Consider the following 25,444-nt stretch of genomic DNA (forward strand, 5'->3'; position numbering starts at 1 on the left):
TTTAATTAATTCTGAGTAAAAAAAATATGTACAATCACCCTGTATTCTTATATTTTTTAGAAACTACTGTAACTGTAGCATCAGCTTAAATCTGTTTATTAGTGTTCCAACACTCCTTTTTAAAAAGGAGTGTTAGAACACTCCCTTTTTTATCCCTTAATTACTTGGAGAGCTGTTGCAGCAGGTGGATTAGGATGAATCATGGCTCTAACATGAGATATGTCATTTAAACAAAGGAGAGGATTATTAAACTTCTTCAGGGAGGTACGGTAAAAGATGTTGGTTGTTCAGTCAGCTGTGTCTGAATGTGGATCAAGTGCAGAGCACTTGGGATGGTTGTAAAAGGTAGACCTGGTAGACCAAGGAAAACAAAGTGTCAAGACAGGAAACTTCAAGCAAAAAGTCCTGAAAAGAAAATATGGGTGGAAACTGGAGTCACAGTCTGTGAGTGAACTGCAAGAAACCACCTAAAGAAAATGGGATTTAAACACAGAAAAGCCTATCGAAAGCCATCATTAACATCGAAACATAAAAAACATGGTCATGGACGACGGATGACTGGATGAAAATCATATTCAGTGATCTGCGTTGCTGCAACTATTGTTTGGTTTCGGTTCTATTGAGATTTTTGAAGACGATTGCCTGAATAAAACATGCAGGTTTCCACAGTCATTGATATGTCAGAAAATTAATAATGTATTTTCCAATAGAGCAAAAAGATGTAAAAACGATCCTCGGAGAAAGACACATAAGTCAATAGATAGTCTGGACCTGAATCAAACGAACAAAGTGAGGTAGTGTGATAGTTTGGACCTGAATCCAATGTACAATGTGAGGTAATGACATAGTCTGGACCTAAATCCAAAGTGAAATTTGAGGTAGGGAGATAGTCTGGACCTGAATCCAAAGTGAAATGTGAGGTGGGAATAAAATAAAATGTTGGATGACAAGACTCCAAGTTGCTAAACTGATCCGACACAGCAATCAGAGAAAGTTGGAGCAAGACTGATGAAAAGTTTGGTTTGTAACTGGTAAGGTCCACAGACTGCAAGTTGATTTAAAAGGAAGAGTTGGTGCAACAAAGTACTAGTGGTTTGTTAGTGTTTTTATATCTTTGTTTTTCATAATTTCCTGTTATTCCCTTAGAATAGAATGATTATTTCTACTACACTATCTCTAATATTATTTACTACTACACTATTTCTACTAGTATTACTACCGAAGAGTTTCCTCCGCCGGGTGGCGGGGCTCTCCCTTAGAGATAGGTTGAAAAACTCTACCATCCGGGAGGAGCTCAAAGTAAAGCTGCTGCTCCTCCACATCAAGAGGAGTCAGATGAAGTGGTTAGGGCATTTGGTTAGGATGCCACCCGAACACCTCCTGAGGGAGGTGTTTCAGCCACGTCCGACCGGTAGGAGGCCACGAGGAAGACCCAGGACACGTTGGGAAGACTATGTCTGGAAATGCCTTGGGATTCCCCGGAAGAGTTGGACCAAGTGGCTGGGGAAAAGAGAGTCGGGGCTTTCCTGCTTAGGCTGCTGCCCCCGCGACCTGACTCCGGATAAGCGAAAGAAGATGGATGGATGGATGGACTTTTTCTACCACTATTTACTACTACATTATCTCTACTACTATTACTAATACACTATTTCTACTTATATTTACTACTATACTATTTGTACTACTATTTACGACTAAAAAATTTTTAAATGATAAATGGTAAATGGGTTGTACTTGTATAGCGCTTTTCCACCTTCAAGGTACTCAACGTGCTTTGACACTACTTCCACATTCACCCATTCACATACACATTCACACACTGATGGAGGGAGCTGCCATGCAAGGCGCTAACCAGCACCCATTAGGAGCAAGGGTGAAGTGTCTTGCTCATGGACACAACGGACGTGACGAGGTTGGTACTAGGTGAGGATTGAACCAGGGACCCTTGGGTTGAGCACGGCCACTCTTCCACTGCGCCACGCCGTCCACGTACTACTATTTAATAATACAATTACTCTAATAATACAAATACACTAATACAATTACTACTACACTATTTCTACAACTATTTACCAATGTACTACTTCTACTACTATTTAGTACTACACTATTTCTGATACTATTTACTAATACACAATGTCTACTACTATTTTCTACTACTGTTTTTTTTATTTTTTTTTATTAAATCAACATAAAAATATACAGGATACACTTTATATTAGTGCATCAACCCCCCCCCCCCCCCCCCCACACACACCCCCACACACACACACACACACTACTACTGTTTACTTATACACTGTATTATTTATTACTACACTATCTCAAATACTATTTACTACTACACTAAAGGCCCATACTCTTTCTCCTGGAAGCTGCAGTTCCAGTCTGAGGCTCGCTGAAACAAAGTTTTGTGTTCGACAATTCCTTGTTGGTGTCTTCCTGGCTCATCACCCATCACTTAATCACTCTGTCCTGGGAGAGTGGCACGACCAACAAATACACAACAGGACTTTGAATGATTCCACTCCCCTTTGACTTCCTGTTTATCCCCATCACAGCATTTCTGGGAGAGGCGCCACACGTCGGAAACCAAGCGACTGACAGAGGTCACCTTTGACGCCAGATTCCGGAACCGTCGGGCTGGGAACTCGCCGCCTGTCCCGACAGCCTCCGACAGGAGCTCAGAGGACTTGAGTCTTGCTTTCAAAAGTCCCCCTTTCAGGGTCACACCTCCCGTCACAGATGACGTCTGCTCTCCCCACCAGTCAGCAGACATCTTGGTTTGATAAGTTTTTCCACCAGTAAGGGAAAGTTTCACCACGTCTGACTGTTACGTGAGTCCTTTTACCTCCTAATTTATTCAACCAGCCCTGCTTCATCTCCCAGCGAGGCCAGATTGTAAATGACTCCAGGAACATTTTTGTAACCCCTGTAAAAAGGCAAGTGAGGTGCAAGTATGTGTACTGTGGCCCAGCGACACAGCTCAGTTACTGTTTGTGCGTGTTCTGTACATGGCCGACATGTTGTTCCTGTGACTCCTTTTATTAGACACGTGTACATTGCAGGTCACTCTGTGTCAAGTGTTGCATTTGTAAGGTGTTCAACTCCACTGTGACTCATCTTCAAGTTGCCTTTGCCATGATGGTGTGAGAGAGCTTCTTAATCCCGGAATGTAACAGACTTCCCTTTAAGGCTGCGTTCACCTTTGTGCTTGGAAGGGTTAAAAAATATACCTAGCTTAGCCTTCACATTGGTTATTTAAGTCAAAACTGACACAATAATTAAGGCAGGGATATAAAAAAGTTTGTTCTGGTAGGGGTGTCCAAACTACGACTTGCGGGCCGAGTGCAGTCCGCCCGACGTCTTCAATTTGGCATACAAATACAAGGAGTCAGTTTGATTGCTGTCATTTAGTCACCATTTGACAGCCAAAGAAAGTACTCAAGTCACTGGCCATTAATTGTACACCGATGTAAACACACGCACATAATTCACTTATATGACCCAATAAAACAACCTTCCCTGGTCATGGTGCATAAAAAAAATTCCAACAAACATAGTCACACACTGCTAATCAAACTTTGTGTGTATTATAAAACCCCATTTGACGGCCGACGGAAGTGCTCAAGTCAGTGGCCATTAATTGTACACCATATATGACACAATCAAACAACCTTCCCTAGTCATGGTGCAAAAAAAATAGCTAGCACAAAAATTCAACAAACATGGTCACACACTGCTTATTGAACTTTGTGGGTAGTATAAAACCCCATTTGACGGCCGTCGGAAGTACTCAAGTCAGTGTCCATTAATTGTACACCAATGTGAATTCATGCCCAGCATTAACTAATGTGGCCCAATCAAACAACCTTCCCTAGCCATGGTGCATAACAAAATTTCAACAAATGTGGTCACACGCTGCTCATTGAACTTTGTGGGTTTTATAAAGCACCATTTGAGGGCCGACAAAAGTACTCAAGTCATATTGTACACCTTTGTAAATATACGCACAGCATTTACTTGTATGATCCAATCAAACAACCTGCCCTAGTCATGGTGCACAAAAAAAATAAACAAACATGGTCACACACTGCTAATTAAACGTTGTGATTATTATAAAAGACCATTTGAGGGCAGATAGAAGTACTCGAGTCAGTGGCCATTAATTGTACACCAATGTACACCAATAAATGCATGCACAGCATTAACTTATATGACCCAATCAAACAACCTTCCCCAGTCATGGTTTATAAAACATAAATTCAACAAACATGGACACACACTGTTCATTCAACTTCGTTGGCCATTGGATGGCCAAAGAAAGTACTCAAATCAATTGCCATTAAAATTGTACACCGATGTAAATACACGCACAGCATTACTTATATGACCCAATTAAACAACCGTCCCTCGTCATGGTGCATAAAAAATAAAAATAAACTCAACAAACATGGTCACACACTCCTCATTGAACTTTGGGGGTATTATAAAACCAATTTTGAAGGTCGACGAAAGTACTCAAGTCAGTGGCCATTATTTATACTCCAATGTAAATACATGCACAGATTAACTCATATGACACAATCAAACAACCTTTCCTGGTCATGGTGCATAAAAAAAAACCTTAACAAACATGGTCACACACTGCTCATTCAACTTTGTGGGTATTATAAAACCAAATTTGAGGGTCGACGAAAGTACTCAAGTTAGTGGCCAATATTTATATTCCAATGTAATTACATGCACAGATTAATTTATATGACACAATCAAACAACCTTTCCTGGTCATGGTGCATAAAAAAAAAAAACCTCAACAAACATGGTCACACACAGCTCATTGAACGTTGTGGGTATTTTAAAACACCATTTGAGGGCCGACGAAAGTACTCAGGTCAGTGGCCATTAATTGTTCACCAATGTAAATACATGCACAGCAACTACTTTATGACCCAATCAAACAACCTTCCCGGGTTGGGTGCATAAAACAAAAATTCAACAGACATGGTCACACACTGCTCATTCAACTTTGTGGGTATAATAAAACACCATTTGAGGGCCTACAAAAGGACTCAAGTCATCTTCTACACCAATGTAAATAGACCCACAACATTTAGTTATATGACCCAATCAAAACAACCTTCCCTGGTCATGGTGCAAAAAAAAAAAAAATCAACTAGCACAAATATTTAAAAAACGTGGTCACACACTGCTCATTGAACTTGAAATGGATTTTTTCTTTTATTTTAAAGCGTCCAATCAGCATAAAAATGTAAACTACACACATTCAAATCCATTACAAAGCATGTTTGGCGCATTTTAGCTGCTTGATATTTTTGACTGATTACAAAACTTTAAGGAGGTTGTCGCGGAAGTAAACAAAGTAGAAGTTGAATTTTTACATACTCTTAATAACCAATTGTAATAATTATTAATTATGAATCCATTACATTATTATAATAATATGTTACGGAAATAGGCTAAACAGTTTGAAGTTGGAACAGTTTGAATCAGATGAAAAATGAGGGAACTGTGGAACTTTGAAGAATGTCCCATTGATTTCAATGGGAATTTAAGAAAAAAAATGGGAACTTTGGAAAAAGTGGAATCTCTTTGAAAATGGTTGGGGTTGAAATTGTTCAAATCGGTCGAGAAATGTTGAAGTAGTAACATGTTGAATTGAGAAATGGTGTTACGAAATTCCTGGAATTTCAGGAAAACCGGGAATTTTTCCGGTTCAAAAAGGCAACTTGTTTTTTTGTCTTGGTAAAGAAGAATGTTTTGACAGTTGAAGTGCGTTGGAAGGAGTGGTCGGCAAACAAAATGGTGGAAATAGGGCTTTGGAAAAGCAGGATTTCTAAAAAAACATGGAATTTTTTTCAACTTGGAAAAAAAGTAGTTGAAATTTCCAGGATGGTGGAATGTGTTAAAGGTGGAATGGTTTGAATGGGTTTAGAAATGTGGGAATGGTGAAAGTTAGAAAAATGGCTAATCCATTTTGGAATGGGAAAAATGTCCCTGAAAAACTGGAATTCTGGAAAATCGTGGAATTTTTTCGAACCTGGAAAAAAGTTTGTTTAAATTTCCAGGATGGGTGGAATGGTTCGAATCGGTTAAACAATGTGGAAATGGTGAAAGCTTGAAAAATGGCTAATTCATTTTGAATGGGGAAGAAAGTCCCGGAAAACCTGGAATTCTGGGAAATCTGACGAATTTTGGAATTTTCAAGGGAAAGACCGCAATTCTGGAAATAGGCTGAGCAGTTTGAAATTGGAACGGTTTGAATTGGGTGAAAAATGTGGAAGGTAGAATCTGGAGAAGAAGAAGAAGAATGAATGTTTGGGAGCATTCAAACAATGAGCTGAGGGCCACAAATGGCCCCCGGGCCGCACTTTGGACACCCCTGATGTCTTTGCTATTTGAACCATCTTAGGTTTAATTCTGAAATATACTTGTACAGAGCGTCCTCGCTCAAGAGGACAGAATGCTTCAATCTTTGTGTTTTTCTTTTGCTGTCATTTTGCAGATTTGGAACCCGATCGATCCACAGTTCCTTTGCAAACAGACCGAGACCCACTCAAGTGGTCTTGGTCCGCTTGTACTTGAAGTGACCCAAACATGACAAATGTGAAAGAGGGTGATTAAATAAGTCCATTGTCCATGTGTGGTCCAGGTAGTCCCATCCGGACTGTAAAATATTGTACTTCTGGTGTGTTCAGTCTGCTGGAGACAAAAAGCAGGAGTTGCTCTCCAGCCCTGACTGTACATAAAGATGTTGAATAAAAGAAAACCAGTGCCATGGTTTTACCTCCTCACATGTCCAGGTTCCACCACTTGAAGTGGAAAGGTTCTCGACGGACGTTGGAGCCGCAGTGGACCTCGCCCAGCAGGCGATGGTAAGAAGCAAAGTCGTCGATGAAGGTGCAGCTGAGGCCCAGGTCCTCCATCAGGGAACACATCTCCGCCTCCAGGGCACAACGGCCGTCCACCTTGGGGCCAAAGGGCTTAGGGATGCCCAGGTTTTTGCCCAGGACTATCAGGTTGACCTGGAAGTGTAAGCGGTTGCAAACATCAGCCTGCTGACCTCTAACTTGGTCTTGTTCTCGTCTTGGACCTTCAGTACAGAAGTGTAAAAATATATATGGAACAGTTGTATCTTTCAGCACATTTTCCCTCCTTGACCTGCTAGATTTATACTCAACAAAAATATGAACGCAACACTTTTTCTTTTGGCTCCCATTTTTCATGAGGTGAACTCAACGATGCAAAACTTTGATTATACACACAAAAGACCTATTCCTCTCAGATATTGTACACAAACCTGTGTTAGTATATAGTGAGACGCCAGCGGTGTGATCGGAAACACGGATGTTGAGCGGGGCTAAAAACAAAGCAGAAGGCTAATCCCCACAGAACACCACTTCCCTCCATCCTGAAGCCGGATTTAAATGGAAGATGCGAGACTACTGGTCTGGGTAAGGAGTCAGTTAAATTAGAACAAGTTTTTTTCTGATTTGAGTGTTTCAGAGTTGGACATGTGTTCTACCGAGGTGGCTAACTATGATGCGTGCAGTTTATCAAAGCACAAATCAAACAATTGGAAAATTCCTGTCGTATCAATTCCTAGATATGATCGTAATTATACTAAATGCACTGGGCATAATAAACACAACATTATTAATATTTCTACTACGGATAACAGCCCACTACCTATAATATACGTTTTTTAAACATAAGATCATTGTCTCCCAAAACGTTGTTAGTTAATGATATTATCAGAGACAACAATCTTAACGTCATCGGTCTCAGCGAAACCTGGCTTAAACCAAACGACTTTTTTGCGCTAAATGAGGCATGTCCTCCTAACTTTACACATGCGCATATTGCTCGTCCTCTTAAGAGGGGTGGGGGGGTCGCACTAATATACAACGAAAACTTTATCCTTAGTCCTAACATAAATAATAAATATAAATCGTTTGAGGTGCTTACTATGAGGTCTGTCACACCGCTGCCTCTACACCTGGCTGTTATCTACCGCCCCCCAGGGCCCTGTTCGGACTTTATCAATGAATTATCAGAGTTCGTTGCTGATCTAGTGACACACGCCGATAATATAATCATAATGGGGGACTTTAATATCCATATGAATACCCCATCGGACCCACCGTGCGTAGCGCTCCAGACTAAAATTAATAGCTGTGGTCTCACACAAATAATAAATGAACCCACGCATCGCAACGGTAATACGATAGACCTAGTGCTTGTCAGGGGTATCACCGTTTCCAAAGTTACGATACTCCCGTATACTAAAGTATTGTCCGATCATTACCTTATAAAGTTCGAGGTTCAGACGCATGTTCGTCAAACTAATAATAATAATAACTGCTATAGCAGCCGCAACATTAATACGCCCACAACGACAACTCTTGCTGACCTACTGCCCTCGGTAATGGCACCATTCCCAAAATATGTGGGCTCTATTGATAACCTCACAAACCATTGATAACATAGCACCCCTAAAGTTAAAAAAGGCTCCAAAAAAGCGCACCCCGTGGTTTACAGAAGAAACTAGAGCTCAGAAATTATTATGTAGAAAGCTGGAACGCAAATGGCGCACGACTAAACTTGAGGTGCACCATCAAGCATGGAGTGATGGTTTAATAACTTATAAACGCATGCTTACCTTAGCTAAAGCTAAATATTACTCAAATCTCATCCACCGTAATAAAAACGATCCTAAATTTTTGTTTAGTACGGTAGCATCGCTAACCCAACAAGGGACCCCTTCCAGTAGCTCCACCCACTCAGCTCATGACTTTATGCAATTCTTTAGTAAGAAAATTGAAGTCATTAGAAAAGAGATTAAAGATCATGCGTCCCAGCTACAACGGGGTTCTATTAACACTGATACGATTGTATATACGGCGGATACTGCCCTCCAAAATAGTTTCTCTCGTTTTGAGGGAATAACATTAGAGGAATTGTTACAACGTGTAAATGGAATAAAACAAACAACATGTTTACTTGACCCTCTTCCTGGGAAACTGATCAAGGAGCTCTTTGTATTATTAGGTCCATCAGTGCTAAATATTATAAATGTATCACTTTCCTCGGGCACTGTTCCCCTAGCATTCAAAAAAGCGGTTATTCATCCTCTTCTTAAAAGACCTAACCTCGATCCTGACCTCATGGTAAACTACCGACCGGTGTCTCACCTTCCCTTTATTTCAAAAATCCTCGAAAAAATTGTTGCGGAGCAGTTAAATGAACACTTAGCGTCTAACAATCTATGTGAAACCTTTAAATCCGGTTTCAGGGCAAATCACTCCACGGAGACAGCCCTCGCAAAAATGACTAATGATCTATTGCTAACGATGGATTCTGATGCGTCATCTATGTTGCTGCTCCTCGATCTTAGCGCTGCTTTCGATACTGTCGATCATAATATTTTATTAGAACGTATCAAAACACGAATTGGTATGTCAGACTTAGCCCTGTCTCGGTTCAACTCTTATCTTACTGATAGGATGCAGTGTGTCTCCCATAACAGTGTGACCTCGGACTACGTTAAGGTAACGTGTGGAGTTCCCCAGGGTTCGGTCCTTGGCCCTGCACTCTTCAGCATCTACATGCTGCCGCTAGGTAACATCATACGCAAATACGGTGTTAGCTTTCACTGTTATGCTGATGACACCCAACTCTACATGACCAACACGCCGGATTGTAGTCAGCTGGAGGCGTGTCTTAATGAAATTAAACAATGGATGTCCGCTAACTTTTTGCAACTCAACGCCAAAAAAAACGGAAATGCTGATTATCGGTCCTGCTAGACACCGAACTCTATTTAATAATACAACTCTAACATTTGACAACCAAACAAATAAACAAGGCGACAAGGTAAATAATCTGGGTATTATCTTCGACCCAACTCTCTCCTTTGAGGCACACATTAAAAGCGTTACTAAAACGGCCTTCTTTCATCTCCGTAATATCGCTAAAATTCGCTCCATTTTGTCCACTAAAGACGCTGAGATCATTATCCATGCGTTTGTTACGTCTCGTCTCGACTACTGTAACGTATTATTTTCGGGTCTCCCCATGTCTAGCATTAAAAGATTACAGTTGGTACAAAATGCGGCTGCTAGACTTTTGACAAGAACAAGAAAGTTTGATCACATTACGCCTGTACTGGCTCACCTGCACTGGCTTCCTGTGCACTTAAGATGTGACTTTAAGGTTTTACTACTTACGTATGAAATACTACACGGTCTAGCTCCATCCTATCTTGCCGATTGTATTGTACCAAATGTCCCGGCAAGAAATCTGCGTTCAAAGGACTCCGGCTTCTTAGTGATTCCCAAAGCCCAAAAAAAGTCTGCGGGCTATAGAGCGTTTTCAATTCGGGCTCCAGTACTCTGGAATGCCCTCCCGGTAACAGTTCGAGATGCCACCTCAGTAGAAGCATTTAAGTCTCACCTTAAAACTCATTTGTATACTCTAGCCTTTAAATAGACTCCCTTTTTAGACCAGTTGATCTGCCGTTTCTTTTCTTTTTCTCCTATGTCCCACTCTCTCTTGTGGAGGGGGTCCGGTCCGATCCGGTGGCCATGTACTGCTTGCCTGTGTATCGGCTGGGGACATCTCTGCGCTGCTGATCCGCCTCCGCTTGGGATGGTTTCCTGCTGGCTCCGCTGTGAACGGGACTCTCGCTGCTGTGTTGGATCCGCTTTGGACTGGACTCTCGTGACTGTGTTGGATCCATTATGGATTGAACTTTCACAGTATCATGTTGGACCCGCTCGACATCCATTGCTTACCTCCTCTCCAAGGTTCTCATAGTCATCATTGTCACCGACGTCCCACTGGGTCATTATTGTCACCGACGTCCCACTGGGTGTGAGCTTTCCTTGCCCTTATGTGGGCCTACCGAGGATGTCGTAGTGGTTTGTGCAGCCCTTTGAGACACTAGTGATTTAGGGCTATATAAGTAAACATTGATTGATTGATTGATAGTAAGCATTTCTTCTTTGCCAAATAATCCATCCCACCTCACAGGTGTGGCATATTAGGATGCTGATTAAACAGCATGGTTAGTGCATACATACACACACACACACACATATATATACAGTATATATATATATATATATATGTATGTATATCCATCCATCCATTTTCTACCGCTTATTCCCTTTTGGGGTTGGGGGGGGGAGCGCTGGCGCCTATCTCAGCTACAATTGGGCGGAAGGCGGGGTACACCCTGGACAAGTCGCCACCTCATCGCAGGACCAACACAGATAGACATATATATATATATATATATATATATAATGTGTGTGTGTGTATATATATATATATATATATATATATATATATATATATATATATATATATATACACGTATACACACACACACACATTGATACACACATATATACAGTGTACATATGTATATACATACAAACATATATGTGTGTATTGTTATGGTGTTCTTGGGATGCAACTCAGTATTCTTCTTCATCCAAACACAACGAGTTGAGTTTATACCAAAATGGATACATGGATGATACAGCAGAGGATTGGGAGAATGTCATGTGGTCAGATGAAACCAAAGTAGAACATTTTGGTATAAACTCAACTCGTCGTGTTTGGAGGAAGAAGAATACTGATTTGCATCCCAAGAGCACCATACCTACTGTGAAGCATGGGGGTGGGAACATCATGCTTTGGGGCTGTTTTTCTGCTAAGGGGACAGGACAATTGATCCGTGTTAAGGAAAGAATAAATGGGGCCATGTATCGTGAGATTTTGAGCCAAAACCTCCTTCCATCAGTGAGAGCTTTGAATGGTTGACCAAATACTTATTTTCCACCATAATTTACAAAAAAATTCTTAAAAATTCCTAGAATGTGATTTCATGAATTTTTTTTTTCACATTCTGTCTCTCACAGTTGAAGTGTACCTATGATGAAAATTACAGACCTCTGTCATCATTTTAAGTGGGAGAACTTGCACAATCGGTGGCTGACTAAATACTTTTTTGCCCCACTGTATATATATATACATATATATATATATATATATATATACATATATATATATATATATATATATATATATATATATATATATATATATATATATATATATGTATATATATATATATATCAATCAATCAATCAATGTTTACTTATATAGCCCTAAATCACTAGTGTCTCAAAGGGCTGCACAAACCACTACGACATCCTCGGTAGGCCCACATAAGGGCAAGGAAAACTCACACCCAGTGGGACATCCGTGACAATAATGACCCAGTGGGACGTCGGTGACAATGATGACTATGAGAACATGATACTGTGATACTGATGATACTGATGACTATGAGAACATATGAGAACATGATACTGTGAAAGATCAATCCATAATGGATCCAACACAGTCGCGAGAGTCCAGTCCAAAGCGGATCCAACACAGCAGCGAGAGTCCCGTTCACAGCGGAGCCAGCAGGAAACCATCCCAAGTGGAGGCTGATCAGCAGCGCAGAGATGTCCCCAGCCGATACACAGGCTAGCAGTACATGGCCACCGGATCGGACCGGACTCCCTCCACAAAGGAGAGTGGGACATAGAAGAAAAAGAAAAGAAACGGCAGATCAACTGGTCTAAAAAGGGAGTCTATTTAAAGGCTAGAGTATACAAATGAGTTTTAAGGTGAGACTTAAATGCTTCTACTGAGGTAGCATCTCGAACTGTTGCCGGGAGGGCATTCCAGAGTACTGGAGCCCGAAATGAAAAAGCTCTACAGCCCGCAGACTTTTTTTGGGCTTTGGGGATCACTAATAAGCCGGAGTCCTTTGAACGCAGATTTCTTGCCGGGACATATGGTACAATACAATCGGCAAGATAGGATGGAGCTAGACCGTGTAGTATTTCATACGTAAGTAGTAAAACCTTAAAGTCACATCTTAAGTGCACAGGAAGCCAGTGCAGGTGAGCCAGTACAGGCGTAATGTGATCAAACTTTCTTGTTCTTGTCAAAAGTCTAGCAGCCGCTTTTATATATATATATATATATATATATATATATATATATATATATATATGTATATGTGTGTGTGTGTATATATATATATATATATAGGTGTATATATATATATATGCACATATATATATATACACACACATATATATATATATAAATACATATATATATACACATATATATATATGCATATACATATATTTATATATATATATATATATATATATATATATGTTACTAAGACTAAATCACTCTGAAGTATAAGATACACAAAACATGCAGTATAGTGTGTTCTCTGACAGTGTGTGTTTATTTTTGCAATTTTAAAAAGTCCAAGTATTTTAGTTTATAGAAGTACTTTTAACAATATTGTTTTAATAATAGCGGTGCTTAGTTTGCTCACAACAACTGTCATATAAAAAGTTCGCATCATTACATCTCCTAACACTTGGCCATCACTCCAGCAGCACTGAGAGCAGACTGTGACACATTGTGCAAGTTCCAATGCCAACAAAGCCATTGACTCAGAAATGTAATAATATGAACAGAAGTTGTCATCATTTTTAAAATGTTCCAACAAAAATGAACAAAAATCGACCTTACCATGTCGGGGTAGAAGGCCACAGCTCTGTACACGTCACCCTCGTCTTCCTGCAGCTTGAAGAGGATGGGCAGGTCGATGATGTCCGAGTCCTCCAGGCCCAGCTCTCGCTTCAGAACGTCTCGGTTCCAGTCGATGCAGCTCTGCATGGAAGACGCTCAAATAACTCCTCCTTCTTCTCCAGGAGCCAAGTTGGACTCACCTGGACGTAGTTGTTGTCCGCCTGGAAGACCGTGTCTTCAAGTATGTCGTCCACCGTGATGGGTTCCTGGTTCCTGCAGCCTTTTGACCCAGGATCTCTCATGTACGTGTGTACCGGGGTATTTTTTTTTGACCCAATCATGAAGAAAAAGACTTACCCTCGAAGATTTTGGCCTGTCCGTGACCTTGGTTCTTCAAGACTCTGAAGAGCTTGTAGCCCGCGTCTGGACTGGCCAGCAACAGACGGAAGCCCTGCCCGGGGGAAGACCAGAAGGCGAGGGGTTCGTAAAGTGCCTACAAAGTCCATGAAGAGGGACTCAAAATCCCCCAGTCTAAGTCGTGTTATTGTCGCATGTGTGCAAATTTTTCAATGTGACCTCGTTACAATTTTAATATTTTATTACGATACTCAAACAACAGCAGTAATTTTCATGAGATTATTTTCTAATTTAAGTGATTTACGATGAAAATAACAAAACAATTAAATTCCCCTTAAGACATTCTCATTTAGCACAATGAGATGTAAGCATAGGATAGTTTGTACATTCCTGTAACTTTCTGTTTGTAAAATATATATTTTTTATGAGCCTTTCTGTAATCTAATAACAGCATTTGATGATTAATATCCATGAATTAACATTCTTAATAAATGACAGTAGAATGACAACACATTTACACTTTTTGTGTAATGTTTGAGTTGTCTGACTTTTTGCATGGCCCTAAACACATCAGGGGCTGATTGACAGATGACAAAGAGTTGGTCTTGGCCCAGTTGGACCAGTTTTGCTAGATAGATGTTTTTACTAATGTTTTTGTTGTGGTTATGGTAAAAAATAAATAATTTTACTTCGTAAAACACTCTCATGCAGCACAATGAGATGTAAGTATAAGATAGTGTGTACATTCTTGTAACTTTGTGTCTGTAAAATATATATGTTTAGGAGCCTTTCTGTAATCTAGTAACAACATTTCATGATAAATATCCATAAATGAACATTCTTAATAAATGACAGTAGAATAACAACAGATTTACACTTTTTGTGTGATGTTGGGAGTTGTCCGACTTTTTGTGTGGCCCTAAACGCATCAGTGGCTGATAGACAGACGACAAAGAGTTGGTCTTGGCCCAGTTAAACCAGTTTTCCTAGCTAGACTATTTTCACTAATGTTTTTGTCGTGGTTATGGCCAAAAATTTTACGTTTTACTCCGTAAAACATTCTCCTGTAGCACAATGAGATGTAAGCACAAGATAGTGAGTACATTCTTGTAACTTTGTGTCTGTAAAATATATTTTTTATGAGCATTTCTGTATTCTAGTAACAGCATTTCATGATTAATATCCATAAATGAACATTCTTAATAAATGACAGTAGAATAACAACACATTTACACTATTTGTGTAATGTTGGAGTTGTCCAACTTTTTCCCTGGCCCTAAACGCATCAGTGGCTGATACGACAGACGACAAAGAGTTGGTCTTCACCCAGGTGGACCAATTTTGCTAGATAGACATTTTTTACTAATGTTTTTGTCATGATTATGGCCGAAAACAAAACGTATTACTCAGTGAAACATTGGCATGTAGCACAATGAGATGTAAGCATAGGATAGTGTGTACATTCCTGTAACTTTCAGTCCGTAAAATATATATTTTTATGAGACTTTCTCTATTCTGGTAACAGCATTCAATGATAAATATCCATAAATGAACATTCTTAATAAATGACAGTAGAATAACCACACATTTGCACTTTTTGTGTGATGTAGGAGTTGTCTGACTTTTTGCGTGGCCCTAAACGCATCAGGGGCTGATACGACAGACGACAAAGAGTTGGTTATGGCCCAGTTGGACCAATTTTGCTCGATAGACGTTTTTTACTAATGTTTTTGTCTTGGTTACCACCGAAAATAAAACATTTTCATCCGTAAAACATTCACATGTAGCACAATGAGATGTAAGCATAGGATAGTGTGTACGTTCTTGCAACTTTCTGTTTGTAAAATATATATTTTTATGAGCCTTTCTGTCATCTAGTAACAGCATTTCATCATTGATATCCATAAATGAACATTCTTAATAAATGACAGTAGAATAACAACATATTTACACTTTTTGTGTGATGTTGGGAGTTGTCCGACTTTTTGCGTGGCCCTAAACGCATCAGTGGCTGATACGACAGACGACAAAGAGTTGGTCTTCGCCCAGTTGGACCAATTTTGCTGGATAGACATTTTTTACTAATGTTTTTGTCATGATTATGGCCGAAAACAAAACGTATGACTCAGTGAAACATTGGCATGTAGCACAATGAGATGTAAGCATAGGATAGTGTGTACGTTCTTGCAACTTTCTGTCTGTAAAATATATATATTTTATGAGCCTTTCTGTCAACTAGTAACAGCATTTCATCATTAACATCCATGAATGAACATTCTTAATAAATGACAGTAGAATAACAACACATTTACACATTTTGTGTCATGTTGGAGTTGTCCGACTTTTTGCGTGGCCCTAAATGCATCAGGGGCTGATATGACAGACGACTAAGAGTTGGTCTTGGCTCAGTTGGACCAATTTTTCTACTTAGACATTTTTTACTAATGTTTTTGTCGTGGTTACGGATGGCCGAAAATAAAACGTTTTACTCCGTAAATAATTTCCGTATAGCACAATGAGATGCAAGCATAAGATAGTGTGTACATTCCTGTAAAATAAAACGTTTTTGCTCCATAAAAGTGATTGATGGAATGGCTGTCCTCTTGAAAGTATCTCCACAAGTCCATACGGGGAACGCTAAACATCGTGTCGGTCCTCGCTGCGGGAAATTTAAAATTACTCTACAAAAAGATGGCCGAACAATCAACAAACATTAAATATTACAATTTATCAACCTTAGGGCCGCCACAAAATATATCTGTTTCTCAGCTGTGGTCCGTACAGTACTTAGTTGTAATGCACTTGTCCACCACTTGTGGCAGTAATGACAATATCAAACAAACAGAAGATGTCTGGAGTTTAAATCATACAGAAGTTTAAGCGCGAACATTTTGACTAAAGTGGTGAAGCTGTATTATCATTTGCACCTAAGAAACAACATTTTTAATTTAACTGGAATTAATTTTACTGCTGCAAAATTGTGTGCATATTTATTTTTCATCAGTCCCTTCTTTTGCAGTATATTTGATTGGTATTTATTTTGTAATCAGACCGACCAAAGCCTTGATAATAAACTTTGAGATTTACGGATTATCGTCTTAAATCGTAAGTGGGTTAGACATAATCATCACATATGATTAAGATTAAGAGTAAGATCATATTTATACTGTACAATATTTGAGTGGGATCCAGTCCCCTTGTGTAGTGGAAAAGTTGGGTCCTAAGGTCAAAAAGACTCTCTGAAATAATATGCATGCTCTGTATAGATGAGTTTTCTTTTCACTGAAGCACTTCCATCCTAAAATAGGACATGAATTACGAAAAATGAGGTTCTCATTCATGAATATAAGTATGTATTAAGATGTATAAAAAAATATATAAACATGATTTAAAATGTATTTCATAAACATGCCAAGTACTGTACATATTTAGTCCTTTCTTCATTTAATGTCTTTGTTCATGCTAATTGATTGATTAAAAATAATAATATATGTATTGATGAAATAGTAATATATAATAATAATCGTGATGAATTTAAATTAATCCGTATCTACCATGGAGTTAATCTGGTTTTAAAGATTAATTGTTTGAGAGTAAAAATATTTTAAAAAAAAATCTAATTCTGTCTCATAAATTAAAATTTAAGGTTGCAAAAAGGAAGTAAAATTAAAATTATTATTGTTATTTCAGAATCATGCTTTACAGTACAATACTGTTTCACATATTTCATGGAATTAATACGTGCAATTATTTGAATGACAGCACATATTTTTCATCGACGATTACAAATAACAGCTTATATGTAAAAAAGATTATTTAATTTGATGTATTTTATGTAAACTTTGCTTTTTCCTGCTCCTTTTTGGACACAACATTTTTATTTTTTAAATGTATTTTAATATGAATTTTTCTTTTAATATATTATATTGGGGACGTTATTTTTTCCCTTTTTAAATTGTGGAAATTAAAAGTAGTTGTGTTGTCTAAGATAAAAATGTAAAAAATGTAATACATTTTTTTCATTTCCCAGAATGCTTTACTTAATCGAAATATTCAAAATGAAGCGATTTTTGTGTTCTTTGTGTCCAGTACTTTAGTGTTTTAGGCCAAATCGTTTGTTACGCGCCACACTTTGACGACTGAAACTCGTTTAATTCCACTTCCTGTCAAATCCGATATGAACTGATTCTTCAAATGAATTGAATACAATTGGAAATTGGGCATTTTTTGCACAGGTATTTGCCAACGTGACACTACTTACATGAAGTTTAAGTTGAGTGTTTTGGAGATTACACCTGGAAAAGTCTGAAATAAATATACAAAACCCAAAACCAGTGAAGTTGGTACATAAATAAAAAGAGAATACAATGATTTGCAAATGCTTTTCAACTTATATTCAATTGAATAGACTGCAAAGACAAGATATTTAACGTTCGAACTGAAAAACTTTGTTATTTTTGCCAAATATTAGCTCATTTGAAAATTGATGCCTGCAGCATGTTTCAAAAAAAGCTGGCACAAGTGGCAAAAAATATTGATAACGTTGAGGAATACTCATCAAACACTTATTTGGAACATCCCACAGGTGAACAGGCTCATTGGGAACAGGTGGGTGCCATGCTTGGGTATAAAAGCAGCTTCCATGTAATGCTCAGTCATTCACAGACAAGGACAGAGCGAGGGTCACCACTTTGTCAACAAATGAGAGAGCAAATTGTTTAAGAACAACCTTTCTCAACGAGCTATTGGAAGGAATTTAGGGATTTCACCAATCTACGCTCCGTAATATCATCTAAAGGTTCAGAGAATCTGGAGAAATCACTGTATGTAAAGTTAAAGTACCAATGATTGTCTCACACACACTCACACACACACACACACACACACACACACACACACACACACACACACACACACACGCACACTAGGTGTGGCGAAATTATTCTCTGCATTTGACCCATCACCCCCTGGGAGGTGAGGGGAGCAATGAGCAGCAGCGGTGCCGCGCCTGGGAATCATTTTTGGTGATTTAACCCCCAAATCCAACCCTTGATGCTGAGTGCCAAGCAGGGAGGTAATGTGTCCCATTTTTATAGTCTTTGGTATGACTCGGCCGGGGTTTGAATTCACAACCTACCGATCTCAGGGCGGACACTGTAACCACTAAGCCACTGAGTAGGTACAGTAAGCGATGATATTAAGAACATTTGATCCCCCAGGCGGTAATGCATCAAAAAGCGACATCAGTGTGTAAAGGATATCACCACATGGGCTTGGGAAAACTTCAGAAAACCACTGTCAGTAACCACAGTTGGTCACTACATCTGTAAGTGCAAGTTAAAACTCTACTATCAAAAGCCAAAGCCATTTATCATTAACACCCAGAAACGCCGCCCGCTTCGCTGGGCCCGAGCTCATCTAAGATGGACTGATGCAAAGTGTAAAAGTGTTCTGTGGTCTGAGGAGTCCACATATTAAATCGTTTTTGGAAACTGTGGACGTTGTGTCCTCCGGACCAAAGAGAAAAAGAACCATCAGGATTGTTAGAGGCGCAAAGTGTAAAAGGCAGCATGTGTGATGGTATGGGGGTGTATTAATGCCCAAGGTATGGGTAACTTACACATCTGTGAAGGCACCATTAATGCTGGAGGGTACATACAGCTTTTGCCGCAAGATACGTCCATCCAAGCAACGCTATCATGGACACCCCTGCTTATTTCAGCAAGACAATGCCAAATCACATGTTACAACAGTGTGGCTTGGTCTCAGGAACACTTAAGAAAACCACTGTCAGTAACTACAGTTGGTCGCTAGATCTGCAAGTGCAAGTTAGAACTCTACTATGCAAAGCCAAAGCCATTGATCAACAACACCCAATTGAATATAAGTTTAAAAGGATTTGCAAATCATTGTATTCTGTTTTTTATTTACCATTTACACTATGTGATAACTTCACTGCTTTTAGGTTTTGTACACAACATTCAAATTGGTACCAAAGTACACCGAGTGTACTTGTAATCTATTACTTGCTGAGGTTTACCTTCCTGTCAGGCGCGGGAACAAAAGTCATGAATTCATCCACGTGGCCGACCACCAGCCAGTCGGAATACAAAGCGATTGGTTCCTGGACCTTCTGTGCCCACAGGAAGTCCTGAACCACTTTGGTCATGTGACGTCCCTGAGTCGTCCTGGGACACAAACAAACGTCCTTCAGTGAAAACTCCCTTGTAAGGAGTAAAACAATCACTTTTCAAACATGTATAAATCAAATGTTCTGTTAAGAACCCCCAGAGAGAAGAAAATATTTTGTGGCCCCTCACCCCACCACTCTACGTGTCTATGCAATTGTTATATGTACACCTCTGCATCACCCTAACCCCCATAAATTAACAAATAAATTACAATAAAGAATACATGTATTAACATTTTTATTTACTCTGTGACATAAAAGACTTAAAGTGCATCAACCAAAATGTAATCCTTACTTGAACTTTATTAATTTTAATACCTTCTTGAACAAATTTGATATTGCAAAATGAAATGTAATCAACTCTAATTGATCAGCAGCATTAACTGAGGAGCACGATACCTAAAACAGTTTAACATATCAAATAAAAATGGATAAAACAATTTGTGATGATTATTTTTCCATAAAAATGAGGAATTAATGGCTTCAGTGAGCGCAAACATACATACATGCATATATATATATATATATATATATATATATATATATATATATATATATATATATATATATATATGTATATATATATATATATGTATATAGATATATGTATACATGTGTTTATATATGTACATATATATATATATATATATATGTACAAATATACATATACACATATATTCATATATATTAATATATAATCATATATATAAATATATTTATACATATATACATATAGATATATATATACACATATATATATATATATATACACACACACATTAACATATATACACATACACACATATATGTGTGTATATATATATGTAGACACACACACACACATTATATTTATATACTGTACATATATATAATATATATATGTACAAATATACATATACACATATATATTCAGATATATTTGAATATATATATATATATATATATATATATATATATATACATTTACATATATACACATACACACATATATGTGTGTATATATATATATATATAGACACACACACATTATATTTACATACTGTACATATATATATATATATATATATATATAATTACATCCTTCAAACGTGATACATAACCGGACACAAGCTTCTTGCAACGATCTACAGGCATTTTAGCCCATTCCTCTTGGGCAAAGGCCTCCAGTTTATTCATATTCTTGGCCTTGCGTGCTGCAACTGCCTTCTTCAAGTCCCACCACAGGTTTTCTATAGGATTTAGGTCTGGTGACTGTGAAGGTGACTCCAGAGTCTTCCAGCCCTTCTTCTGCAACCACTCTGATGTTGATTTGGAGGTATGCTTGGGATCGTTGTCCTGTTGGAAGGTCCAACGTCTCCCAAGCCTCAGCTTCGTCACTGACTTCATGACATTTGCAGCTAATATATTCTGGTAGGAAATAGAATTCTCGGTACCTGAGGCAGAGAAACAGCCCCAGAGCATGATTGACCCCCCACCATGCTTAACAGTAGACAAGGTGTTCTTCTCTTTGTAAGCTTCATTTTTTCTCCTCCAGACATAACGTTGATTCATAGGCCCAAAGAGTTCCAGTTTTGTCTCATCACTCCATAGAACAGTTCCCCAAAACCTTTGGGGTTTGTCCATATGATTTTTCTTGTGCCAGGTAGTCAGAAGTGGGGTGCGCCTGGGAGTTCTGGCATGGAGGCCTTCATCTCGTAGTGCGTGCCTTTTTGTCTGGGACAAAACCTGCGTTGCCCCCTCTGCAATGTCCTGTTGTTGTTCCTCAGCTGTTACTCGGGGGTTTTTCACCACTGTACGCTTCAAATACTGGACAGCAGTTGCACACAGCATCCTCTCTCTACCACGCCAAAGTAGTGTTTCCACTGTGCCTTTAGCTTTAAACTTGCAATTATGCTCCCAACTGTGTCTCTTGGAATGTGTAATGTCTTTGCTATTTTCTTATATCCATATCCTTTCTTATGATGAGGAATTACCTCCTCTCTTGACTTCTTTGACCACTCCCTGGACTTCACCATGTTGCAAATACACCATTGACCATCTACAAGAAGCTGAGCGTCACAGTCTTTTTCAATCAGTTTAATTGTTGCTCGTTATGGTTCTAATCACATCTAGAGGTGTTTTCAACACCTGATCGAAAAGACCTTATTCAAATTTTGTTCTTAGGAGTTATGATCTTCAAGGGGTTGAATAATTTTGCCAATGAGATATTAAGAGAAATTACACTGTTTGGTATGTTACAAAATATGATGTTGTAATTCAAGTTGCATTTGCTATTTAATGCATCTTTAGAAAAGTAGGTGACTGACGTGGGAAAGGCCACACCAATGATGATTCTTCCCAGCGGGTACTCCTTCCCGTCCACCGTCACAGGAGGACTGACCTCCAGGTTGCCGAAGGAATCCAGGCTGCTCACATCACCTCTGGGCGCCACTCTGGTCACGTGGCCAAAGTCGGGGCCCTAAGGCAACGTCGACAGAAGTTTTGCTGCCGGCATGGACACTTTTCAAGGATGAACAAAGCGTATTTAGAGGCTCACCAGGAGCTCCTTGTACGGAAAGTCCAACAGTTCTCCGTCCCGCGGTGAATCCAAGACGACGGGAAAGCGTTGATGTGGCGCTTCGATGTAACCGAACTCCAACTCATCCTAGGAAATATACCATTTAAAGACAGGAATGTAAAGTTCTGGTTAAGTAAAGAACTGCAACAATATGTAATGTGTATGTGGAGAGGGGCGTGGTCTACGCGTTCCCAGCGGGCGGGGCTTGTGCAGAGGCCGGCCATGAAGCAGCAGACAGGTGATTAGATACCTCAGCTAGAACGAGTTATCTAATCACCTGTTCCCTTTATCAGCAGCGTTGGAGATCATGAGGGGTCTGGCAAACGAGTGTGACGGCCAGACGAAGGAGCACGCTGACAAAACCCACATGCATGAGCCTGAAAAGCTAAAGGACTTTGTTCATTCTGCATATTGTAAAAACCTGAATTAAAAGATTGTAAAAACTGCGCCAGGGTGTGTTATTTCCTGGCAAGCAACCGAGGGTCTGGGTCGGAGACCTCCACAGTGTACAATATACAAACTGCAAGTATATATATAATGTAGTAACAGACACTGCTCCTTCTGCCCCCAATAAGATAAACATGTACACTTTCTCATCATGGGGTTTTCTCATCAAGGACAAAGTGACATTGCATTGTGGGAATGTTCCAACAAGGTAAAGCTTGTACTGAAATATTTTGTGCATTTTATAAACATATGACCAATATTAAAGTCACCAATTGTATTTTTGGTAACAAAACACTGCTATGTATATGTATGTATACAGTTGCAAGAAAAAAGTATGTGAACCCTTCAGGATTACTGGGATTTCTGCATGAATTGGTGATAAAATATCTTCTGCTCTTCATCAAAGTCACAACAAGAGACAGTCGTTTTCCACCCTGCACTGTGGATGTTTACATGTTGTGTTCAATAAAAAGATGAAAACGTATATTTTTTTGTCCGGTATTAGTTTAAGCAGTCTGTTGTTGTGGCTTTGTTGAATATCATAACACGTTTTATGACCAATTTATGCAGAACTTCAAGTAATCAACCCGAGGGTCCCTGGTTCAATCCCCACCGAGTACCAACCTTGTCACGTCCGTTGTGTCCTGAGCAAGACACTTCACCTTTGCTCCTGATGGGTGCTGGTTAGCGCCTTGCATGGCAGCTCCCTCCATCAGTGTGTGAATGTGTGTGTGGATGGGTAAATGTGAAAGTAGTGTCAAAGCGCTTTGATTACTTTGAAGGTAGAAAAGCGCTATACAAGTACAACCCATTTATTTATCATTTATTTACACCTTCATAACAATATGTAATACGTACAATATAAACATTGTAAGTATATATATAATATAGCAAAAGACATCTTCATAACAATATGTAATATGTATAATATACACACTGCAAGTATATATATAATGTAGTAACAGACACCTTCATAACAATATGTAATATGTACAATACACACACTGAAAGTATATGTATAATGTAGTAACATACACCTTCACAACAATAAATAATATGTACAATATATACACTGCATGTATATATATAATGTGGTAACAGACACCTTCATAACAATATGTAATATGTACAACACACACACTGCAAGTATATATATATATATATATATATATATATATATATATATATATATATATATATATATATATATATATATATGTAGTAACAGACAACTTCATAACAATATGTCCGTCCATCCATCCATTTTCTATGTAATATGTTTTATACACACACTGCAGGTAAATATATATATATATATATATATATATATATATATATATATATATATATATATATATATATATATATATATATATATATATATATATATATGTAGTAACAGACAACTTCATAACAATATGTCCGTCCATCCATCCATTTTCTATGTAATATGTTTTATACACACACTGCAGGTAAATATATATATATATATATATATATATATATATATATATATATATATATATATATATATATATATATATATATATATATATATATATATATATATATATACGCAATGTAGTAGTAACAGACAGCTTCAAAACCATATGTAATATGTACAATATACACACTGCAAGTATGTACAGTATATAATGTAGTAACAGATGCCTTCATAACAATATGTACAATATACACACTGCATGCATATATATATAACGAAGTAACAGAAACATTCATAACAATATGTAATATGTACAATAAACCCACTGCAAGTATATATATAATGAAGTAACAGACACCTTAATAACAATAAGTATTATGTACAATTAACCCACTGCAAGTCAGACTTGGACTTGGACTTGGGTTGTTTTCCCGTGGTGCGAAATGTATGGAGTGGAAACGGCGATGGCGTGAAGGTAAAGATATCTTTATTTTAACACTAAAACCAAAAACAGGAACCTACAAAAAGCGCGCACAATGGCGGTACAAAATCTGGGGTTTGAAACAAAAGACTAGCACAATGGCAGTTAATTATAAACATGAAACAAAAACTTGCACTTTGGCAGAACTATGAACAGCTAAAACAAAAACGCTTACTGTGACCGAAACAAGGGGCATGGATAGCAAGGTGCGTAGCAGATGATCGAGGTCATGTAGGAGGTGATGTTGCCAGGACGAAGAAAGAAACAGAATGGCTTAAATAATAACTGTGATCATTACAAACAGGTGTGAGGGCTGAGGACAAG

General features: G+C 38.4%; 2 protein-coding genes across 9 annotated transcripts in view; one reads left to right on the top strand and one right to left on the bottom strand.

The window, feature by feature from the left end:
• LOC133541975 (rap1 GTPase-activating protein 1-like) overlaps nt 1–6,815 on the top strand; it is a 397,810-nt gene extending 390,995 nt beyond the window's left edge. For all 6 annotated transcript variants that reach the window (XM_061885745.1, XM_061885754.1, XM_061885722.1 and 3 more), the window contains one exon: nt 2,562–6,815. The gene's annotated coding sequence lies outside the window, so the exon portion shown is untranslated. The remainder of the gene's footprint in view (nt 1–2,561) is intronic.
• padi2 (peptidyl arginine deiminase, type II) overlaps nt 5,217–25,444 on the bottom strand; it is a 69,640-nt gene continuing 49,412 nt past the window's right edge. For 2 of the 3 annotated variants that reach the window (XM_061885784.1, XM_061885801.1), the window contains exons 10-17: nt 22,728–22,835; nt 22,498–22,649; nt 20,042–20,189; nt 14,002–14,095; nt 13,845–13,924; nt 13,645–13,785; nt 6,809–7,046; nt 5,217–6,723 (exon numbers count right to left, since the gene is read on the bottom strand). In XM_061885784.1, coding sequence (XP_061741768.1) covers nt 6,813–7,046; nt 13,645–13,785; nt 13,845–13,924; nt 14,002–14,095; nt 20,042–20,189; nt 22,498–22,649; nt 22,728–22,835 — 957 coding nt within the window. In that variant the 3' untranslated portion in view covers nt 5,217–6,723; nt 6,809–6,812. The remainder of the gene's footprint in view (nt 6,724–6,808; nt 7,047–13,644; nt 13,786–13,844; nt 13,925–14,001; nt 14,096–20,041; nt 20,190–22,497; nt 22,650–22,727; nt 22,836–25,444) is intronic. The other variant, XM_061885793.1, reaches the window with a different exon arrangement.

Source organism: Nerophis ophidion, linkage group LG02 (genome assembly GCF_033978795.1).
Source record: "Nerophis ophidion isolate RoL-2023_Sa linkage group LG02, RoL_Noph_v1.0, whole genome shotgun sequence".
In the NCBI taxonomy this organism is placed as follows: Eukaryota; Metazoa; Chordata; class Actinopteri; order Syngnathiformes; family Syngnathidae; genus Nerophis; species Nerophis ophidion.